The sequence below is a fragment of the Equus caballus genome, chromosome 24 (genome assembly GCF_041296265.1).
Source record: "Equus caballus isolate H_3958 breed thoroughbred chromosome 24, TB-T2T, whole genome shotgun sequence".
In the NCBI taxonomy this organism is placed as follows: domain Eukaryota; kingdom Metazoa; phylum Chordata; class Mammalia; order Perissodactyla; family Equidae; genus Equus; species Equus caballus.
This window is the reverse complement of record NC_091707.1, coordinates 18,206,837-18,229,077: the sequence shown is the minus strand read 5'-3', so window position 1 is coordinate 18,229,077 and position 22,241 is coordinate 18,206,837. Positions and strand designations below refer to the sequence as shown.

The following is a 22,241-nucleotide window of genomic DNA, read 5'->3' as shown; positions in this document are numbered from 1 at the left end:
TATTAACATTCTAGAAAAGGCAAAATTGTGGAGACAGTAAAAGATCAGTGATTGCCAGGGGTTGGGGGAGGGAGGGATGAATAGGCGGGACATAAAGAATTTTTAGGGCAGTGAAAGTGCTCTGTATGATACTACATTGGTGGATACATGACTATGCATTTGTCCAAACCCATAGAATGTACAGCACCGAGAGCGAACCCTAATATAAGCCAGGTACTTTGGATGATAATGATATGTGAATGTAAGTTTATCAGTTATAACAAATGTACACTCTGGTGAGGGATGTTGATGAGGAGGTTTTGCTCATGTAGACACAGGGAGTATATGGAAACTCTCTGTACTTTTGCTGTGAACCTCCACCTTTGAGTTCTTCAGAGAAGAAAGCCAGACACACCTTTCTCTTACGGGGATTGATCACCTCCCATTACCTGCTTGCTAAGTCATTATGTTTAGAAAACCCACTTCCGCCCCTGAGGTGAGAATGGGACAGAGAACCACCTCCCACCACAAATGCAAATTGCCTGGCACAAAACTAACATAAAGATGAGCTCTGCCCCTTTGTCTCTCCCCCCGTCTCCATATCCTGTGCCCTTCTTTTCCTCCTTGCCAGGTGAGCTTTGGGCTGCTCCAGCAGAAAGGACTGCTGGCTGCTTTCCCTGGAACAGCTCAGGCCCAGGCCCAGGGACCAGGAAATTGCTCTCCAATGAAGTAGTGGGAGGCACAGGTCATGCCCCCACTGTGAGTACTGGATGCTCAGCATCCATTTTCCATGGACTCTCCCTTTCTCTTCTCACTCTGGTCACCTTGAAAGCCAAGCTAGCTTCCAGGTCTACCCCTTAATAATATGACAAATGAGACTAAACTTAAAAATAATTTTTAAATAAATTAGCATTTACCTTTAGTGTTGGACTGATGTGAGAGTGGTGCTCACACTGTCGGCTATAGCATGGCATCCTCCCGGTTTTCTTCCTACTCCTGGAGCCGTGGATTCTCAGTCTCCTTGGCAGCTCATCCCCGTCCACCAGCCTCTCTGTGTTCCACCTCCTCAAGTCTTCAGTCTCTGGCTCTGCTCTTCTCGCTCTTGACCTCCCTCTCACTATAGTTTCAGTTGTTCTCAGCCCAGGGGTGATTCTCAGGTATGTGTCTCCAGCACAGACCTCTCCTCTGAGCTCCACGCCTGTATATCTAATTATCTACTCAGCCTCTACACTGCTATGTCTCAAAGGCGTCTCAAACTCAATCTGCTCTAAACCGAATTTGTGTCTTCCTGCTGTATCCCACCCAAACCCAGTCCTCCTCTAGGATTCCCCATCTCAGTGAATGATAACATTATTCACCCCTTGTGTTTGGATGTCATTGGACACTTCACTCTCTCTCGCCAGCCATAACAATCTTGTTTGATCTGTTTTAAATGTTTGTGGAGCCCATCAGTTTCCTCTCTGGGAGCCCCCAGCCTCCTAACTGCTCTCTCCACACCCATAACTGCTCTTCTCTAGTCTAGTTTCCACACTGCAGCTACTGTGATTGTTTGTTAAAAAGCAAATGTAATCATGTCACTGCTTTGCTCGACACATGTCAATGGCTGCCCACTGCTCTTAAGGAGACCAAGGTCTTCAGAATGCCCCATGAGGTCCTGTGTGAGCGGGCCCCTGCCTACCTCCCCAGCCTCCTTTGAGCCATTCTTTCTCTCACTCTGAACTGCAGTTGACTGACTTCTTGCAATTCCTTCAACAGATCATGCTGTCGCCCACCTCAGAGCTATTACTCACGTTGCTCCCTCCACCTGGAACACCTTAGTCCCCTAAAATTTCCAAACTTCCAACTTCTGCTGAAAAGTTACTTCCTCAGGAAACTTTCTTGGGCTACTTCCTTACTCCTCTCCCCCTTGTATTAGTTTTCTAAGGCTGCCATAACATAGTACAACAAACTGTGGGACCTACAATAGAAATGTATTATCTCACAGTTCTGGAAGTTAGAAGTCCAAGATCAAGGTGTTGGCAGGGTTAGTTCCTTCTGACTTCTGAGAGATAGAATCTGTTTCATGCCTCTCTGTTAGCTTCTGGTGGTTTGCTGGCAATCTTTGGCATTCCTTGGTTTGTAGAGGCGTCACCCCAATCTCTGCCTTTTTCCCATGGTGTTCCCCCTGTGGGCTTGCCTGTGTCCAAATTTCCCCTTTTTATGAGGACACCAGACATATCAGATTAAGGGTCCACCTGACTCCAATATGTCTTCATCTTAATTAATTACATCTGCAAGGACCTTATTTTCAAAATAAGGTCACAGTCTGAGGTACTGGAGGGTTAGGACTTCAACATATGAATTTGTAGGGGGACACGATTCAACTCATACCACCCCCATTTCCAGTTGTACCTCCAGTTATAAATTGTCATAGTCCTGCCCTGTAGACTTTTTCTTCAAAGCACTGATCACAGTTTGTAATTATTAATGAAATATTCACACGAACAAAAGCGTATTTGTTCCCCCCCATCAATTTTTTAAAAATTATTTTATTGAGGTCACATTGGCTTATAACATTGAGTAAATTTCAGGAGTACATGATGATATTTCAGTTTCTGTATAGACTGCGTCGTGTTCACCACCCATAGTCTAGTTTCCATCCATCGCCATACATATGTGCCTGCCCCTTTACCCTTTTCACCTTCCGCTACTCCCTTCCCCTCTGGTAACCATCAATTTATCCTCCTTGTCTATATGTTTGTTGGTTGATTTATCTTCTACATATGTGAAATCATACAGTATTTGTCTTTCTCTGTCTGACTTATTTCATTTAGCATAATACCCTCAAGGTCCATCCATGTTATAGCAAATGGCACGATTTCAACTCTTTTTATGGCTGAGTAGTATTCCATTGTATGTATATACCACATGTTCTTTATCCATTCATCGGTTGATGGGCACTTGGGTTGCTTCCACATCTTGGCTATTGTGAATAATGCTGCAATGAACATAGGGGTGCATGTATCTTTTTGAATTACTTATTTCATGTTCTTTGCATAAATACCCAGAAGTGGAGTAGCTGGATCATATGGTATTTCTATTTTTAATTTTTTGAGAAATCTTCATATTGTTTTTCCTAGTGGCTGCAACAGTTTGCATTCCCACCAGCAGTGTATGAGGTTTTCCTTTTCTCCACATCCTCTCCAACACTTGTTATTTCTTGTCTTGTTCATTATAGCCATTCTGATAGGTGTGAGGTGATATCTCATTGTAGTTTTGATTTGCATTTCCCTAATAGTTAGTGATGTTGAACATGTTTTCATGTGCCTGTTGGCCATCTGTTCATCTTCTTTGGAAAAATGTCTGTTTATATCCTCTGCCCATTTTTTGATTGGGTTGTTCATTTTTTTGCTGTTGCATTGTATGAGTTCTTTATATATTTTGGAAATTAATCCCTTGTCAGATATACGATTTGCAAATATTTTCTTCCAGTTGGTGGGTTGTCTTTTCATTTTGTTGATGGTTTCCTTTGCTGTGCAGAAGATTTTTAGTCTGATGTAGCCTCAATTGCTTATTTTTTCTTTTGTTTCCCTTGCCTGAGCAGACATGGTATTCAAAAAGATACTGCTAAGACTAATGTCAAAGAGCACACTGCCTATTTTTTCTTCTAGAAGTTTTATGGTTTCAGGTCTTACTTTCAAGTCTTTAATCCATTTTGAGTTAATTTTTGTGTACAGTGTAAGATAATCATCTACTTTCATTCTTTTGCATGTGGCTGTCCAGTTTTTCCAACACCATTTATTGAAGAGACTTTCCTTTCTCCATTGTATGTTCTTGGCTCTTTTGTTGAAGATTAGTTGTCCATAAATGTGTGGTTTTATTTCTAGGCTCTCAATTCTGTTCCATTGATCTGTGTGTCTGTTTTTCTGCCACTACCATGCTGTTTTGATTACTACAGCTTTGTAATATATTTTGAAATCATGGAGTGTAATACCTCCAACTTTATTCTTTTTTCTTAGGATTTCTTGGCCTCTTTAGGGTCTTTTCTTGTTCCATATAAATTTCAGGATTCTTTGTTCCATTTCCGTGAAGAATGTCATTGGGATTCTGATTGGGATTACATTGAATCTGTAGATTGTTTTAGGTAATATGGACATTTTAACTGTTTATTCTTTCAATCCAGGAGCATGGAATATCTCTATTTCTTTATGTCTTCCTCAATTTCTTTCAGTAAAGTCTTATAGTTTTCAGTGTATATGCCTTTCACCTCTGGTTAAATTTATTCCTAGTTATTTTATTCTTATTTTTTGTGATAGTAAGTGGGATTATATTCTCTTTATTTTAAGATTGGCACCTGAGCTAACAACTGTTGCCAATCTTCTTTTTTTACTCCCCAAATCCCCCCAGTACATAGGTTTATCTTTTAGTTGTGAATCCTTCTAGTTGTGGTATGTGAGATGCCACCTCAGCATGGCCTAATGAGCGGTGCCATGTCCATGCCCAGGATCTGAACTGGCAAAACCCTGGGTCACCAAAGTGGAGCGCCCAAACTTAACTGTTCAGCCACGGGGCTGGATCTGGGATTATATTCTTGATTTCTCTTTCTGCTAGTTCATTATTAGTGTATAGAAATGCAGTTGACTTTTGTATGTTGACCTTGTACCCTGCAACTTTACCGTATTTGTTGATTATTTCTAATCATTTTTGGTGTGTTCTTTAGGGTTCTCTATATATAGAATCATGTCATCCACAAATAGGGACAGTTTTACTTCTTCCTTTCCAATTTGGATCCCTTTTGCTTCTTTTTTTCTTGCCTAATTGCTCTGGCTAAAACTTCCAGTACTATGTTGAGTAAAAATGGCAAAAGTGGGCTTCCTTGTCTTGTTCCTGTTCTCAGAGGAATGGCTTTCAGTTTTTCATCATTGAGTATGATGTTGGCTGTGGGTTTGTCATACATGGCCTGTATTATACTGAGGTACTTTCCTTCTATACCCATTTTATTGAGAGTTTTTGTCATAAATGGATGTTGGATCTTGTTAAATGCTTTCTCTGCATCTATTGAGATGATAATGTGATTTTTATTCTTCATTTTGTTAATGTGATGTATTACATTGGTTGGTTTACAAATGTTGAACCATCCCTGCATCCCTGGAATAAACCCCACCTAACTGGTATATGACCCTTTTAATGTATTGTTGTATTTGATTTGCTACTATTTTGTTGAGGATTTTTATGTCTATGTTCATCAGCAATATTGGCCTGTAACTTTCTTTTTTTGTGTGGTCCTTGTCTGGTTTTGGTATCAGGATAATATTGGCCTTGTAACATGAGTTAGGAAACATCTCATCCTCTTCAACTTTTTGGAAGAGTTTGAGAAGGATAGGTATTAAATCTTCTTTGAATGTTTGGTAGAATTCTCCAGAGATGCCATCTGGCCCTGGACTTTTGTTTCTTGGGAGGTTTTTGATTACTGTTTCAATCTCTGCTTGTAATTGGTCTATTCAGATTCTCTCTTTCCTCTTGATTCAGTTTTGGGAGCTTGTATGAGTCTAAGAATTTATCCATTTCTTCTAGATTATCCAAGTTGTTGACATATAGCTTTTCATAGTATTCTCTTATAAGCCTTTGTATTTCTGTGATGTGTGTTGTAGTTTCTCTGCTTTCATTTCTGATTTTATTTATTCAAGTCTTCTCTCTTTTTTTCTTAGTGAGTCTGACTAAGGGTTTGTCAATTTAGTTTATCTTCCCAAAGAACTGAGTCTTAGTTTCGTTGATCCTTTCTATTGGTTTTTGTTTTTTTTTTTGCCTCTATTTTATTTATTTCTGCTCTAATTTTTATTATTTCCTTTCTTCTACTGACTCATTGCTTTGTTTGTTCTTCTTTTTCTAATTCTTTTAGGTATAGTGTAAGATTGTTTATTTGAGATTTTTCTCATTTCTTGAGGTAGGCCTCTACTGCTATAAACTTCCCTCTTAGTACTGCTTGTGCTGCATCCCATAAGTTTTGGTATGTTCTGTTTTCATTTTCATTTGTCTCCAGGTATTTTTTGATTCTCCTTTGATTTCTTCATTGATTCAGTAGTTGTTCAGTAGCATGTTCTTTAGTCTCCACATATTTGTGATTTTTCCAGCTTTTTTCTTGTAGCTTATTTCTAGTTTCATACCATTGTGGTTGGAAAAGATGCTTGATATGATTTCAATCTTCTTAAATTTATTGAGGCTTGCTTTGTTTTCCAACATATGGTCTACCTTTGAGAACGTTCCATGTGAACTTCAGAAGAACATGTATTCTGCTGTTTTTGGATGGAATGTTCTCTATATGTCTATTAAGTCCATCTGGTCTAGTGTTTCATTTAAGACCACTGTTTCCTTGTTGAATTTCTGTCTGGATGATCTATCCATTGACATAAGTGGAGTGTTAAAGTCTCCTACTGTTATTGCATTGCTGTCAATTCCCTTTAGGTCTGCTAATAGTTGCTGGATATACTGTGGTGCTCCTGTGTTAGGTATGTGTATATATATATAAATAATTGTTATGTCTTCTTGGTACAATGTCCCTTTTATCATTATATTATGCCTATCTTTGTCTCTTATCTTTTTTGTCTTGAAGTCTGTTTTTCCTGATATAAGTGTGACTACACTTGCTTTCTTTTTGTTGCCATTTGCTTAGGGTATCATCTTCCATCCCTTCACTCTGATCCTATGTTTGTCCTTAGAGCTGAGATGTGTTTCCTGGAGGCAGCACATTGTTGGGTCTTTTTTTTTTAATCCATCCAGCCACTCTGTGTCTTTTGATTGAAGAATTGAATTTATTTACATTTAGAGTGATTATTGATTATATGAGAGCTTAATACTGAGATTTTATATTTTGTTTTCTGGTTGTTCTATATTTCATTGTTTCTTTTTCCTTGTATTTCTGACTGCCATTTCAGTTTGGTGGGTTTTGTATGTTTTTATCATTTTTCTCTTTATTTATGATTTGTAACTCTGCTCTGATTTTTTGTTTTGTGGTTACCATGAGGTTTGTATAAAAGGTCTCATAGATAAGATCGTCCTTTTTCTGCTGATAGCATCTTATCGTCATTTGCCTATGTAGGTTCTGTCCTTTTCCTCTTTTCTGTCTATGTTTTTGTTGTCACTAATTATTCTTTTTTGTGTTGTGAGTTTGTGACCAAATTGAAGTGGTTATAGTTATTTTTGATGCTTTCTTTCCCTTTATCTTTTCTGTTATAATTAAGTGTTTACAAACCTATTCTGATATAGAGCTGCAATTTTCTGATTCTGCCTATCTATTTATCTCCTTGCTCAGAGCTTTGTAAATCTTTGCTTTTTTATTTCAGGTAGGAGGGCCCCATTCAACATTTCTTGTAAGCCAGGTCTAGTGGTGAATAACTCTCTCAGCTTTTATTTGTCTGGGAAAGCTTTTATTTCTCCATAATATCTGAAGGATAATTTTGCTGGATGGAGTATTCTTGGCTGGTAATTTTTGTTTTTCAGTATTTTGAATATATCATTCTACTCTCTCCTAGCCTTCAGGATTTCTGCTGAGAAATCTGCTGAAAGCCTGATGGGGTTCCTTTGTAGGTTATTTTCTTCTCTCTGGCTGCCCTTAGTATTCTTTGTTTGTCATTGACTTTTGATAGTTTTAATATTACAAACCTTGAAGAAAGTTTTTTTTTTTTTTTTTTGCATTGAGGTAATTAGGAGTTCTATTAGCTTCATGTACTTGTATGTCCAGTTCCTTCTCCAGGTTTGGGAAGTTCTCAGTTATTATTTCTTTGAATAAGCTCTCTGCTCCTTTTCCCCTCTCTTCTCCTTCTGGGATACCTATTATCCTTAAGTCAGTTTTCCTAAGTGAGTCAGATATTGATCGTAGAATTTCTTCCTTTTTTTGAAGCCTTAGTTCTCTCTCCTCCTCCACCTGAATCATTTGTAGGCTTCTATCTTCAAGCTCACTAATTCTCTCTTCTATATGGTCTGCTCTATTTTTAATGCTTTCTACTTTATTTTTCATCTCATTAATTGTGTTCTTCATCTCCAGTATTTCTGGGGTTTTTTTCCTAGAGTTTCAATATCTTTGGTGAAGTATTCCTTCTGTTTATTAATTTTATTCCTGAGCTCATTGAACTGTCTTTCTGAGTTTTCTTGTAACTCACTGAGTTTCTTCATGACACTATTTTGAATTCTCTGTCAGTTAGATTGTAATCTCCTGTGACTTCAAATTTGGCTTCTGGAGGGTTGTCATTCTCTTCCTGTTCTACTGTGTTATGGTAGTTCTTCATGATACTTAATGAATTGATTCTCTGCCAGCACATTTGTGGTAGCAACCGCCTTTCTTATTTGACTATGGCTTTGGTTACTTTGGTTCTGAGCTGCTTCTGGTTGTATTTGCTTTCCATCATCCACTGCCTCTGCTAGAGTCATTGTCAGTGCCTTCTTTGTGTCACTTATGCCTCTGAGGTTGCTGGTGCCTTGCTGCTTATGATGTCGCTGCAGTCTCAAGTGTTGCCACTGGGGTCACCAGGCCATGAGCACTTCTGCTGCTTCCGGGATTGCCTGGGTCTTATGTTCCCCCACTGGCTCTCTGTGGGATCTCCACAGGCTCAAGTGCGGGTGCCCAATGTACCACCCACACTGCCACTCCTGGGTTATTTAGGGGTGCTGGCAGCACTGCTGCCAGGGGCCTTGGTTCTTGTATGAAGCCCCCACTGCTGGTAGACCCAGTGTTGGGGGTGCCACCACTGGGGGCTGAGTCACGGTTTCTGCTGTGGTTCCTGAAGCCTCAGGTCACAAGTGCCACGTGCCACCATCGGGGGAGGGACTGGAGCTAATCTGCAAGTGTTGTTGCTGGTCCTGCAGCCTCTGGGCACTGGTGCACACCAGTGTGCTTTTTGAGACCTCAGCTCAGGGCACACTGCTCCTGCAAGGGAAATCCACATTTCGGATACTGTCCCAATGCTGGAAAGACCAGGACGACTGCCAGGGGAGGAGGAGGCTGGGTCACTGGCACTGCTCTGTGTCCTGCATCCTCAGGACATGTGCACCATCCATCACCACTGTGGGGAGCCAGGGGCTAAACCACAAATGAGTGTCATTGCTGCTCATGCAGCCTCTGGTCACTGGTGCTGGCATGTGCCAGTGTACTTTGAAACCTCAATTCAGGGCACCCCACCCCTGCCGGGGAAATTCAGGTTTTGGATGCTGTCCCCACTGCTGGAAAGACCAGCACTACTCCCTGGCGGTGGGGGGCGGGGGGGGGGGGGCGGCAGGGGCTGGCTCACTGGCTCCACTCTGTGTCCTGAATCCTCAGGGTGTGTGCACCACCCACCACTGCTGGGGGGTTGGGGGCCAGGATCTAAGCCAAGAGTGCTGTGTTTGCCCCTATAGCCTGTGGCCACCAAAATGCACGACAGTGTGAGGATCCACATTTTTGATCATCACTGCTGGGGAAGAGCCTGTTCCCCTAGTTCCACTGCCTCTGGGAGGTCCAGTCCACCCACCTTCAGATACATAGATGCATGGATCTCTCAGGCATTCTGGTAGCTGTGCAGGGACTCCTTTGTTGGTCAATGGATGTCTGAGTGGTTATAACTTACAGGGGAGAGACAAAGGGAACAACTCAGTCTGTCATCATGCTGACATCACTCTATGCCTACCCCCATTGGTTTTAAGCTCCATAGAGACCATGCTCATTTCTGTTGATCGTTGCACCCCCATGCCTGGAATGTAGCAGTCATTCAGTAAGTACTCACTGAGTGGACAAATAAACTCTGGGAGCCTCAAGGTCCCTGATTGCATGTCAATGTGAAGAGACCAGCCTCTGTCTCCCAGGCCTGCTCAATCACTTCCCAGTACTCCAGCTTCCAGAGCACTGAGTCATCAAGGCAAGTAGGACTGAAGGCAGATCCACCAGTTCATCAGTTGTGCCCAGTCTTAGTGACCCCTTGAAACTCCAGCATGACCTCCTCCATAAAGGCAAGCCCCTACTAGAAAGAGCCATGTCTCATATTTTTTAGCACATTGCACTTCCATTTTAAATGTGCCTCATAGGAACAAGTGATTACTACTGAGGAGGCTGAGGGGGCTTCTCTGGAGATATTACAAATGAGTCACTTCCCTAAGGACTAGAATCGTTCGTCTGGGTGGTCAAGGGATGAGTAAAATAGAGTAACTTCCTGGTACCTCTTTCATCTCTAATATTTTAAGATGCTTGTTGTTTGATAACTTTAGACATGCTCCCTCAATGCAGACAGCAAAGGATTCTTAGTCTTTTAACTCTCTATTTAGATCAATAAGTCACTGGCAACAGTGCAATAGAACAATCAAGAACCCGGGTAGGTTGAAAAGCCTTTTGCACAGACATGACCGTAATCCTGTTGAAATCGCCTTGCCTATGTGCTCTCAGGAGTAAGTGCTACTTTTATAAAGTGTTAAGATAGTTTAATGTCTGGCTTTTATGTTTCATCGTCTCATGGCATGAGGAATGCTGAACGCTCTAAATGTTGGACTTCTAGAAGCTTGAACCCGTTGACCTGCCACATGTAATTACTTCTGAAAGGCTCCTGAGCCAGCAAGAAGCCTGGACAGCTCACAAAGCAAAGGTGAACTGCAGTGATAGCCGAGGGGTGGGGACGGGCTGGCTCTCCCTTTCACACACCCCTGCACTGTGGACTTCCAAGACACAGCAAACTATGAAGTCAGTCAGAGTCAGAACTTTCCAAAGCTATCCATTCTCTGCTGGGCCCGCCTCCGACTGGCAACTACTCTGGCCTCTCAGATGATCTCTGGGCCCTTCTCTGCTTCCTGTGAAAACAGGCAGATGTAGGTGAAAGAGAGGAATTTTATTTGGAAATTGGTGATTCTAGAAGTGTTCAGATTTGTGAAAAATCCAGCATAACTCTCCCCTTTCATTCTTCCCCTCAGTTTGAAATTTCTTCTCATTCTCAGTTTTCAAGGAAAATCATATCTATAAGTTGTTCTTGACTTATTTACCACAACCTCACCAAACAGCAATCCTGGAAAGGGTCTTCTCTAGAGCGTTTTCCTTTTATAAACTTGTCACACTCTGCTGAGAAAACTGCCTTCATGTAGGAATCAAAACTGTGAGGTAGGAGTAGACGTTTGCCACTTTCCACTCCTGATTCATTGTGGAGCCAGCTAGATGCTGCTGCGTGGCTGGTTGGTTTGGCAAAAGATGTCCAGGTGCTTTTAGATTCTCAGGGCCATGACTGTGATGCTGACGATGCCTGTGGAGATGGGCCCCTCCCTGAGGTTCTCATCAGCCAACACTGTCATTGTCCACAGGGCAACATAAAAGATGTCACTGAACACATTTGACTGCCACATCTTCCCTTTCCTGGCCACAGCAAGTGAGGAATGAGAGTATATCCACCCTGGTTGCCCTCAATAACTGTCTGTACACTCCCACTGGAGTTTATGAGGCTCCAGGGCGAGATCACCAAAGTTACTGATAATCAACTTCAAATCCTTCCTAAACTGCAACATACCAGGGTTTGTATTGGTATGTGGGATACACGTTATAGAAATAGCTTCCATTTAACCATGCAGTGGCTCCTCTCTAATTTCGCAGGCAGATAACTAGTCAACGGCAGAAGAGGCAGGAGAGAGAGGCAGGCCTCATCAACCAGAATACATTTCTGGGGAGATAGTAATAAGCATCTGTTGACAGGGGAAGTGATATCTTGTCAAAATGAGTTGTGGAAAGATATTTCCATTCAAAGTTTGCAAAACTCTACAGGAACCTTAAAAACTACATTATATACACAGCAAAGCTCCACTTCATTCACTGATAGCTACACAAAGGACTTGTCGGGGAACTGCAATAATCCACCTTTGATATCATGAGATCTCTATGGATTATGATTAATGATTGATTAAGATCTCACTCTCTTCCAAAAAGGATTTCAAGCTATGGATTTCAGAGTCAGTAACAAATTACCCCATAGTAATGAGTGTGTCATCTTTCATAGCAGGAATCGGAAAAGAAGATGCAAACTCCAATTCATACTTCCGGGAAAAGACAATATTTACATAAGATGCAAATGCTGGAAATGAACCGTAAAAGACAAGAGGTAAATATGAACAGAGAGAAGAAGAGTGTCATATTTACCAAATTTACTTGACATAGTCACTGCCCTGGCACATGAATATGGTTAAGCATTCCTCTCCAGTCTTTACTTAGCACTTTAAATATAGTCATTGGAGCCCAAAGTTCAACTCCTGGAGCTGGGAAGAATGGGCAAGATCCCTTCTGCTACCAGCCCCGCTGAGTCTGTTCTATTTTCACTCCTCCAAGGGATGCGCCTGTGTTGCAAGGCTCCCTCTTTTTTTTAAACAAATTCCTACTATGACATTCTGGCTCCAGTAGGAAATTGGGGTCAAATAATTTTTTCTGGTTTAGTAAATGGAGGGGGGTGATTTGGTCTTTTTGATACCTCGGCATCTCTCCACAATTCATCCCATAGAATTATCTTACAAGAAAGATCTCTTGTAACAAACCCCTTTACAGTAATGTCTTCTGTGACTGTCGTATTCCAAATTCCTCACTCTAGCAAATAAGCCTAAAGTCATTGTCTTCTGCAATTCCAAATAGATCAGCTGGCCTACAGGGAAATGTTTTTACAAAGGTCTTCATCTCAATACCTTTTTGATACTGTGGGCATGCTCTCCATTCTCCTAACAAGCCTGTGCATAAAGAGAGTTTCCATATCTTCTAATGGGAAATAAAAAAAAGTGTTCTGGTTAGGGGACCACTGATGTGTGCAGATAAGCACACAACTTGCAAAGTGGCTCATCTGTTGACCTATTCTGGTGGAAGTAGCTCAGGGGGAGAACATTAACCATTTATAGCTGATCATTTTCAGGCCCAAGTGGAGTTGAAGAAAAGTCTTCACAGGGAGGCGAGAATTAATAAGCAAAATCTGAGGGACCATAAAGCCAAGAAAATCCTTCAAAGCATCCCAATAAATGATGGTGGTGAACTCCTAACCTTGTTGCCTGATGAAACCTTGAACAGAAGTCTAGGTGAGTCACGTAATTTTTTTAGCAAAATAAAATATTTGAAGTGTTTTTAAAATTTCATCAAATAAACTTCCGGTAGCAGGGGTGGATAGCAAATAGCCTGCTGACATTGTACTTCCTGGAATGTAATGATCATATTGTCACGTAATTTTGGGTGGCCAAGAGGAAAAGACAGAAGCTTAAGCACTGTAATAAGATGTGTCTTTTCAGAAGTTCACTGTCCTTTCCCTGAATTGTTGCAATCCCTGCTCCATCTTTAGGAGGAGAAAAGGCAAAGAGCCTCATCTTGTAGTTAAAGAGAATGAAGCACATGGAGATGTATTAAATGGTGATTGGGTATCAGCCAGTTTGGTGCCATTTGCAGCCACTCTCTCTCCTACCCGCCTCTTTCCCCTGCAGCCCTCTTCGGCTCCTTCAGAATGTCTAAAGCTGAATCCAGTGTCACTGCCCACCCCAGCTTGCTCCTGCTGCACGCACTGTCTCAGTCGGTGAGGTCTCCATGCTGTCCGTCACTCAGGCCGAGACCTGAGCCTTTCCACCTTTCTGCTCCCTCTCCTTGCACTTGTTTACTCACAAAGTCCCGCTGATGTCACCTAGCACTGAAACGTCCGCTCTCTCTTCCATTCCCAATGCCACCCTTAGGTCGTCATGCCACACTAGGGCTACTGCTACGGCCTCCTGACTGCGCTCCTCCCCCAGATCTTACCCTCCTTCCATTAACCCTCCACCTTGGTGGTTCTCAGTGTGGTCCACAGACAACCAGCACCAGCATCACCTGGGAGTAGTTAGGGCTCTTGCCAGAATGACTGAATCGGAAGCTGTAGGGGTGAGGCCCAGCAATCTAGGTTTAACCCCCCGCCCCAGGTGATTCTGGTGCCTCTAAAGTTTCAGAACCACTGCTCTGCTTCTGTTCAAAGTATTGTCCAAAGACCACAGCATCTGCATCACCTGGGAGCTTATTTGAAATGCAGAATCTCAGGCTCCACCCCAGACCTACTCAATCAGGATCTGCATTTTATCAGGATCCCAAAGTGATTCTCATGCACAATAAAGTTCTGGAAACACTGCACTAACAGCAGAGTAATCTTATAAAATGCAAATCTGACCATAGCACGCTTCTGCTAAAATTTTTAAAATCCTTCAGTGAGTCTCCCTCAGCTGAGGACACAGTCTGAACTGCTTACCCTGGTTCTCCAAGCTTTCAGCGTCTAGCCACTGCCGCCCTTCCTGGCTTCATCTCCTGCCACTCTTGCGCCCAACCCCCACACTCCAGCAAGGCCAGATTGCTCAGCGACCTCAGATTGCTCTGTGATTTCCAACAGAAATCAGTGTTCATAACCTCTGTGCTGTGTTGCCTCACCAGTTAGCATCCCATTAAGCTTCCCCTCTGTGTATTCCGCAGGGCAAGCTCGCAGTTGCAGATGTACAGCATTGTTCCGTCACGCAGATTACTGTGCTGTGGGCCAAATCCCCACAGCAGCAAGACTGACCACTGAGCGAGAGGGCTACAGAGATGTTGCCTGTGCCCCTGGAGGTCTCGAGCTTCTAGGATGCAAAATTGCCAGTTGAAAGAGACGCTGCTTCTGCTCAGAGGAACAAGATGCTTAATCAATAAGTTAGTTAAATAAGAAAAGGCTGAATAATTGAAAATCTACCTGGGGCATCTATTTAACCTATACTCCCAAGTCCAAGAATGAAATATGTGCTGTCGTCACATAGACAAGCAACTTTTGCAATTTAAAAAATACTGGCAAAACAACCAAGAAAGGTGTCTCAGCTAAAGGTAGACACTTAGAGTCATCACTTGAAGGCAGGCCAAGAAAAATCAATGTTGGTGAAGCTTTTAGAAGACACGCAGGTCTGGGGGAGGGCGAGGAGAGCCTGTGGCACATGGGGAAGGTCGTTTCCTCTGCTCTCCTGATGCTTTTTAAAGCTGCTTCATTTCGTTCCAGCTACAGTTTACCAAGTGCTCACTGTGAGCCAGGCCCTGTGGTCCACCCTAACAGGCATTATGGTGTGCAATCCTCACACTGCCTGGAAGGCAGGAGTTACTATGAGCCCCCATGTGACAGAGCCAGGATTCACGGCCAGCTCCTTCTGACTCCAAAGTGTGCACTCCCTCCCACCCCCTCTTATGGCCTCATCAGTACTCCAGGGACTCGCAGCTCTGTCCAGGACAACAGGGGAAGTGTCTGCAGATGTACAGGTCCTGAGTCCTCAACCTTATCTTGCAAGAGAAGGCTGCCCTCTGCAAAGCCTACCGACCTCACCCCTACACCAGGCATGTCCTCGAGCAGTGGTTCCTTCCTGCTTATTCCCAGAGAGCATCTTTGATTTCTCCCTCTGTCTCCTCAAAGCAGTTTACTTTGCTTTCTCCTAAAAGGGGAGCATAGCCAAGATCATAGACTTACATGAGTGTTCTGCTAGTCGGGTGCTGTTAATTAAGGCTCCTCTGTCCCCGTCTCCACTCATTTAATGCTGTATTTGCCCCTTCTTGTTTCCTCTTTTGGAAGGTGGGATGAGAGTTTAGGCCTCCTGTGAGATAAAGTTGGTCTTTGTCTTCTGCTGCCTCTTTAAAATGAAATCAGCCTCGCTTTACATAGCGTTTGCATACTTCTATATAATTAATTACATATAACATATAGTGACATATAACTTACACAGGTGAACATAACTCTTTTGGGTGTACAGTGCTATGAGTGTAAACATATTTATGTGGCTCCTGCCCTTTCCAGAAGCCATGATATGAGTATAGAGGGTAGAAAAAGCACTCGCCTGGCAATCAAAGTCCTCATTTGAGCCCCAACAGTCCACTTACTAAATTGAAGCTCCCTGGGGGCAGGGACCTCTGCTTGTCCTAGAACAGTGCCTGGTTCAGAGCAGCCTCTCAATAAATATTAACTATTTATTTGTCTACATAGCTTTATTCTATATAGAGAGTATAGCTAAATTCCAGTTATTTAACCTCTGTGAGCCTCAGTTTCCACATCTGTAAAATGAGTATAAACCATCGTCTACCATGTAGGTTTTATGCAAAAATTATTCTAATATGTATAAAGGCACATATGAAATGTAAATTGCCGTCTAACTGCATGGGAATATGGACAAAACTGAAGGAAGATGGAACTGATGTCTTACAGTGAAAATAACTCCATGCTTCGGGGAAAAGCCACCCTAAACACATCATTTGAATGTCATCTTCACAATTCCGGTCTTATCTGGCCACCTGTACCATTATTTACTTAGTATTTTTCTTCAAGATATCTTGTTTTGTTTTTAAAATTTAGCCTTGGGGGCCGGCCCTGGCCGAGTGGTTAAGTTCGCCCACTCTGCTTCGGCAGCCTAGGGTTTCGCCAGTTTGAATCCTGGGCACAGACATGGCACCGCTCATCAGGCCATGCTGAGGAGGCATTCCACATGCCACAACTAGAAGGACCCACAACTAAAAATACACAGCTATGTACTGGGGGGCTTTGGAGAGAAAAAGGAAAAATAAAATCTTTAAAAGAAAAAATTTAGCCTTGTCTGTGAAATAATCATGAAATTATGAGTTTGATATAGTGGCAGCACATTTTTCTAAAACACGTTATGAAATGCACAAACGTGAAACATTTTCACTGTTTTCCATGATCCTTGTACTACCTAAGATCACTCCTGCTTTCCCCACTGACCTCTGTTGCTTCTCTCTTCCTCCAAAGTAATTTTGAAGTAGGATTCACTTTCCTCTATTCTGCTCACCTAAAACCCATCTAGGTTTTTAAAGGCTATGTTTTTATTTTTAGTTTTTTCTTAAGTCTAGCAACTACAGAGAAAAACAGATTTATAAAAATGTAACACATAATAAGACGTCACTAGCTCAGAAGTTCTCAAATGTCAGTGCTTTGTCTACAAAACTTTATATACAGGACTTCACAGGTGATCTAAGGATTTTCAAGGATGAAACTAAACGTGAATTTTGCCTTACACTCTAACTTTAGATCTGAATTATCTTAATACTAAGAGAGTTGTGGGACTTAAGCTATTGCTAATATTACCCTAGATCCCACTGTTAACAAACGTTCTCTTCCGGTTTCAAAGCTCCTGCCTCTGGCCGGCAGGAAATTCCTGTTCCCAGTCTGAGCGATGCCTCCAGTAGTTCTGGGCTCATTTGTAGGGCAGAGATGATTGTCACCATCTGGCCCCAAGGAATGAAGACTTTCCCAGGTCCTAGTTAACAATACTTCCCGCCTCCCAAAGTTCTCTGATGGCTTACCTTTCATTCATTTATTCATTTACTCATTCAACAGATACTTACTGAGCAAGGTAGATGTGGTTCCTGGCTTTGGAGCTTATACAACTGTACAGACAATAAATGGGAAGTCAAATGAGAGTATAACTGGGAGACCTAATAACCTGAGGAGTTGGAAGTTTCCATGAGGAAGTGATGTTTAAGCTGAGACAGGAAGTAGCTGGACCAGGGGGGCAGGAATGCATGTGAGTGTGAGGACCAGAGCACTGGAACATTCAACTGCAATTGATAACAGCACGTGCAAAAGCCCTCAGGTGGGAAGGAGGCTGACGGATGCTAGACACTGGTGGAGAAGAGAGATCCAGATAGAGAATGACAGGTGGTGGCTCTGCAGGCATAGGCAGAGCCCAGAGCACACAGGGTCTTCTAATCATGTCAAATTAGGACTTTGAACTCTATCTTAAGATCACTGGGAAGCCATTGAAAGGGCAGGGGAGCAACACAATCAGGTTTATATTCTAAACATCACTCTGTCTACACTGTGGAGAATGGATAGGATAGGAGTGCAAGAGGATGTGCGGAGCCAGGGTAGAAGGACAGAGCAGCAGCACAAGTGAGAGACGGTGCTTGGACCAGGAGAGTAGGGTGACAATGGGATGGAGACAAAGAGCCAGATACGAGATATTTACAAGGTAGGATTGGCAGAACTTGGTGATGGAGTAGACGTGGGTTTGTGGAGGAAGCGAGAAGGCCGGGAGGGTCCTTGGGTTTCTCTTGAAGGACGAGGCCGATGACAGGGCAAAGGTAGGACCATTTGCTGGATTAGAGGAAAAGAGGAAAGGTGGGTTTGTGAGAGAAAGAAAGGGTGAGTCCGATGTATTGCCAGGAAACGTCAAAGTGGAGGTGACCAGTTGTACAAAAAAGTTTACTACAGCTCAGGAGAGAGATTAGGGCTGCAGACATAAATTTGCTATAGTTTTCTGTCAGTGCTGTGTAAGTAGACAATGATAGTAATTATAATAATACTCAAGGGAGAGGAGGGCAGCCCCTCACGAAGGCGGAAAGGAAACTAGTGAATCACAAGGGGGAATCCTCACATTGAAATGCTTGATTTTCTTCCACAACAGTATGCAACTTTAGATAGCAAAGGCTTAAATAAAATCTGCCATAAGATTTAATAAACAGGAGCCAGCCCCAGGACCAAGGGGTTAAGTTGCAAGCTCTGCTTTGGCAGCCTGGGGATCACCGATTTGTATCCTACGAACCACTCATCAAGCCATGCTGTGGCGGCATCCCACATAGAAGAACTGGAATGACTTGCATCTAGGATATACAGCTATGTTCTGGGGCTTTGGGGAGGAAAAAAAGTAAAAGGAAAGAAAGAGGAAGATTGGGAACAAATGTTAGCTGAGGACCAATCTTCCTTGCAAAAAAAAAAAAAAGATTCAATAAACAGTGTCATTAAGATGACATCCAGAAAGTTATGGCTGGTCCAGCCAGGCTGAAGGGAGACTCTGAGCCTTGACTCAGGATGGTTTCCCCAGCTCAGGAGTGGTCGTTAAGATTTTGTTTTCTTAAAAGCGGCCTTCCTTGAATGAAGCGCCCTTTGTTCTGAAGTGCGTTCTAAAAGAGCAGTGAGGACTGCTCAAACAAAAAGCTAAAGCGAATGCAGACAGACATAAAATTCCACACCAAAAAGTAAATTAAACAAATAAATTAAATCTCTTCTAAAAAGAAAATAGGAAGTAAAATAAAACGCCTGACCCTTTGAACTCCCCGGCTCTGCAGGTCTGGGTGCAGCCCAGTCAGCTGTGTTTCTAAGAGGCTCCCTTGGTGATTCTGCTAAGAAATCAGAGTTGATGTGAAGGTTAGAAAGTCTATACATCATGCGCCTAGCACGCAGTAGGTGTTCAGTAAATCACACTCGGTGACATCGCCTGTGCAATATTCTCACCAAAAATGCTTAACCTTGATTTAATCACAAGGAAACAGACAAGCCCAAATTTAGGGTCATTCTGCAAAACTATTGACTTGATTATTTAAAATAGTGTTAGGAAAAAAGAAGATAATGAAGGTGGAAGAGGAGATGTTCTTAAATAAATACCTCATTGTCAGGGAAAAAAATTAAGTGAATTTTTAATTTTTTGTAGGAAATTCACAGAATGCAGAACTTTTGGAACATCAAGCAAGGAATGACTGTTGTCCCCGGAAAATTGGCAAAATGGAAACATGGCTCCGTGAACAAGAGGCCCGGGGACAGCTGCTCGGGGACAGCTCCAGCTCTGACTCAGACGAGGTGGGGAAAGTTGAGAAGAAACCGAGAGCGCTGGTGAGGACCAGGACAGAGAGAATCCCACTTTTTGATGAGTTTTTCGATCGAGAATAAGAATGCTGTTCACTCACCGAGACACTGAGCGCATGGCAAGCTTGCTTTCCTGTGAAAATTCTCCAAGTTAGTATATGAATTGTTCTGAGGAAACCAGTTCACTTTCTTTTCATTTGGAGTCTTACAATTTACAGATGTGACATATATTGTTAATTATGCTGCATAACTGCCTCAAAACTTAGGGGCTTAAATAACAGCCACTTATTGTCCCCCTTTTCTGTGGGTTGCTGGGCTCAGGTGGGTGGTTCTTTGCTGGGGTCTTGAAGTCTTTCATGTAGATGAAGTCCAATGGCAGCTAGGGCTGGAGTCATCTGGAAACTCAAGGACACTGAGACAGCTGGAACTTGCCCTTCTCCATATGGTCTCAGAGCCCCTTCACATGGTTTCCCCAAGTGCTATCTCCAGCAGGGGAGTGAGTTTTCTTTTATATCAGCCCAGGGCTCCCAAAAGCAAACATTCCAAGAAGAGAGAGTAGAAGCCACCCTCCCCTTAAAGGCTAGTCAAGGAAGGGGTTCCGCGTCATTCCCACCACGTTCTATTGGTCAGAGCAAGCCACAGGCCAGATAGCAGTCAGTGAAAACAGCGTGAATTCCAAAGCATGGTCCACTGGTGCCCATCTTGGAGACTTGCCACCCCAAAAAAAAAGCAAATTAGATCTTATAAAACTAATAGATGAGAGAGTAGATTTGATACAAATAAAAATGAGTTTTTAAAGAAAAGTCACAGTAATGCCATATCAGAGACTAAGCTCACACAGGTCACTTTCTTGGGAGTCAGCAGCTTATCACCTCATAGCAGGTGACAGGAAAAGAGGTGGAACAATGGCAGGTGTGAAATAATGGTTGTTGTGAATTAAAGCTCAAAATTAAATGATCTCTTAGATTATGAGGTAGATCTTAGGTCTTTTCAAAACTAAAAGGAACTTTATGCTCAATCCAAAAGTTACTCCATTTACAAAAATCAGATTTTTAGGCAATTTTAAGAGCTTTTGTGTAAAATTAGGCTGTACTTTTAGCATAATCTAAAAACACTTAAGCCATCCAGAAGCTTCTAAGGATTTAGTGAAACTTTAAAACAAAGCCAAACAAAAATGCCCTTTTAACCTTTCTCTAGGAAATTCCAAAAAAGAAAAAAATAGCGCGCCCCCACCCTGAATTTGACATTCTGTGCATTCAGATCAGTCACTAAGAAGACAGAAGGACAGCTGTGTCAAAGGATGGACATGCGCGTTTCTCCCACGAATGGAAGGCCATTAAGTTACCGGGGGTACTTCTACTCCCAGTTCTTTGTGAGAAGTATTCTTACTTTTCATGTGGTAGGCCAAAAGCATATTTCCTGCAAAGGAACACAGAAATTGTTTGACCAGTCAGCCTTCCTGAAAAAATAAGATCCTTGAGAGGAGAAATGAGTCTGACCTATTCATAATGTCCTCACATATTATGGTTTATCCAGAAGGTTCAAACCAAAGTAGACAGTCGGCTCCCAATGCTGAAGACAGCAGGGTCTAAGCAAGTCTTCATCACTCTGGAGTATGGCTTGAAATTGGACGACGCCTCATTCCAGACGCTAAGGGGCCTGTGAGCTACATGAGGGCACGGACTACGTCTCCTCCCTGTGGTATCCCTGCTTCCTGGCACTACATCTGGCCCAGAGTTTACTATTAAATATTTGTTGAATTCATTAATTTATGCGTTGAGTGAACTAGCGAATTAGAGGGCGCGTGTTTCTCTCCAGCCGTGCAGCTGCTCGCTCTCATTTCCATCATCTCCCAAATCTTAGATGTACGAGGTTGATTATACAGTAAAGAAAGGCAAGTTTTTTCAAAAGTTCTTAGAATTTATCCATCTAATTGGATGGCATAAATTAGACATTGCCTTGGGATGCATGAGCTAGACACACCTGTATGCCAATGAGTACACCATAGCTCAAAATACTTTTTGAAACTCTATCAGTGTGTCAGCCGCAAAAGAAAATCTATCACAATGACTTCTCTGTTTGAGTTTATTTGCCTACTCCATATGGAACTCTCCCTCACTCAAGTATAAATTCAAGATTGTGAAGTAATATTAACAATAATGGAGACAGCAATAACCGCTAATGTGCATAGACTACTTATTGTGTATCAGGCACGCTTCAAATGCTTTACATAGTTAATCCTCACAACAACTTTGTGGGTCAGTATTAATACCACCCCATTTTACAGATAAGAAAACTCAGGCACAGAGAGGTTAAATAACTTGCCAGAGTTCCTTAGCCGCCCTTTGGAGCAGACCGCTGCTTACCAGGGGCCGCTTCCCTCCTCTCCCTAATTTCACCTCCACCCCCCCAGCTGTGTTATGTGGCATTCCACAGTTTTTTCCTATTATGTGGTGGATTTCTTGTTGTTCTTATTGTTTTTGTTTTCATTTTTTGGTTTTTTGGAGAGAGAATGCTACACCGCAAAGGGCGAGAGCTTTGTGGGGTTATTTTTTTTTTTTAAAGATTTTATTTTTTTCCTTTTTCTCTCCAAAGCCCCCCGGTACATAGTCGTATATTCTTCGTTGTGGGTCCTTCTGGTTGTGGCATGTGGGACGCTGCCTCAGCGTGGTCTGATGAGCAGTGCCATGTCCGCGCCCAGGATTTGAACCA

The 22,241-nt window shown here is 42.4% G+C and overlaps 1 protein-coding gene across 6 annotated transcripts in view; it reads left to right on the top strand.

Moving 5' to 3' along the window:
• Positions 1-21,293, top strand: part of CCDC198 (coiled-coil domain containing 198) — a 32,145-nt gene extending 10,852 nt beyond the window's left edge. For 3 of the 6 annotated variants that reach the window (XM_014735614.3, XM_070249163.1, XM_070249162.1), the window contains 4 exons: positions 10,473-10,559; positions 11,952-12,050; positions 12,843-13,002; positions 19,378-21,293. In XM_014735614.3, coding sequence (XP_014591100.1) covers positions 10,473-10,559; positions 11,952-12,050; positions 12,843-13,002; positions 19,378-19,613 — 582 coding nt within the window. In that variant the 3' untranslated portion in view covers positions 19,614-21,293. Of the gene's footprint in view, positions 1-10,472; positions 10,560-11,948; positions 12,051-12,842; positions 13,003-14,401; positions 16,497-19,377 lie in introns of those variants that run through there. The other 3 variants (XR_002803455.2, XM_001496486.4, XM_023627794.2) reach the window with 3 other exon arrangements.
• The last annotated feature ends 948 nt before the right edge of the window (positions 21,294-22,241 follow it).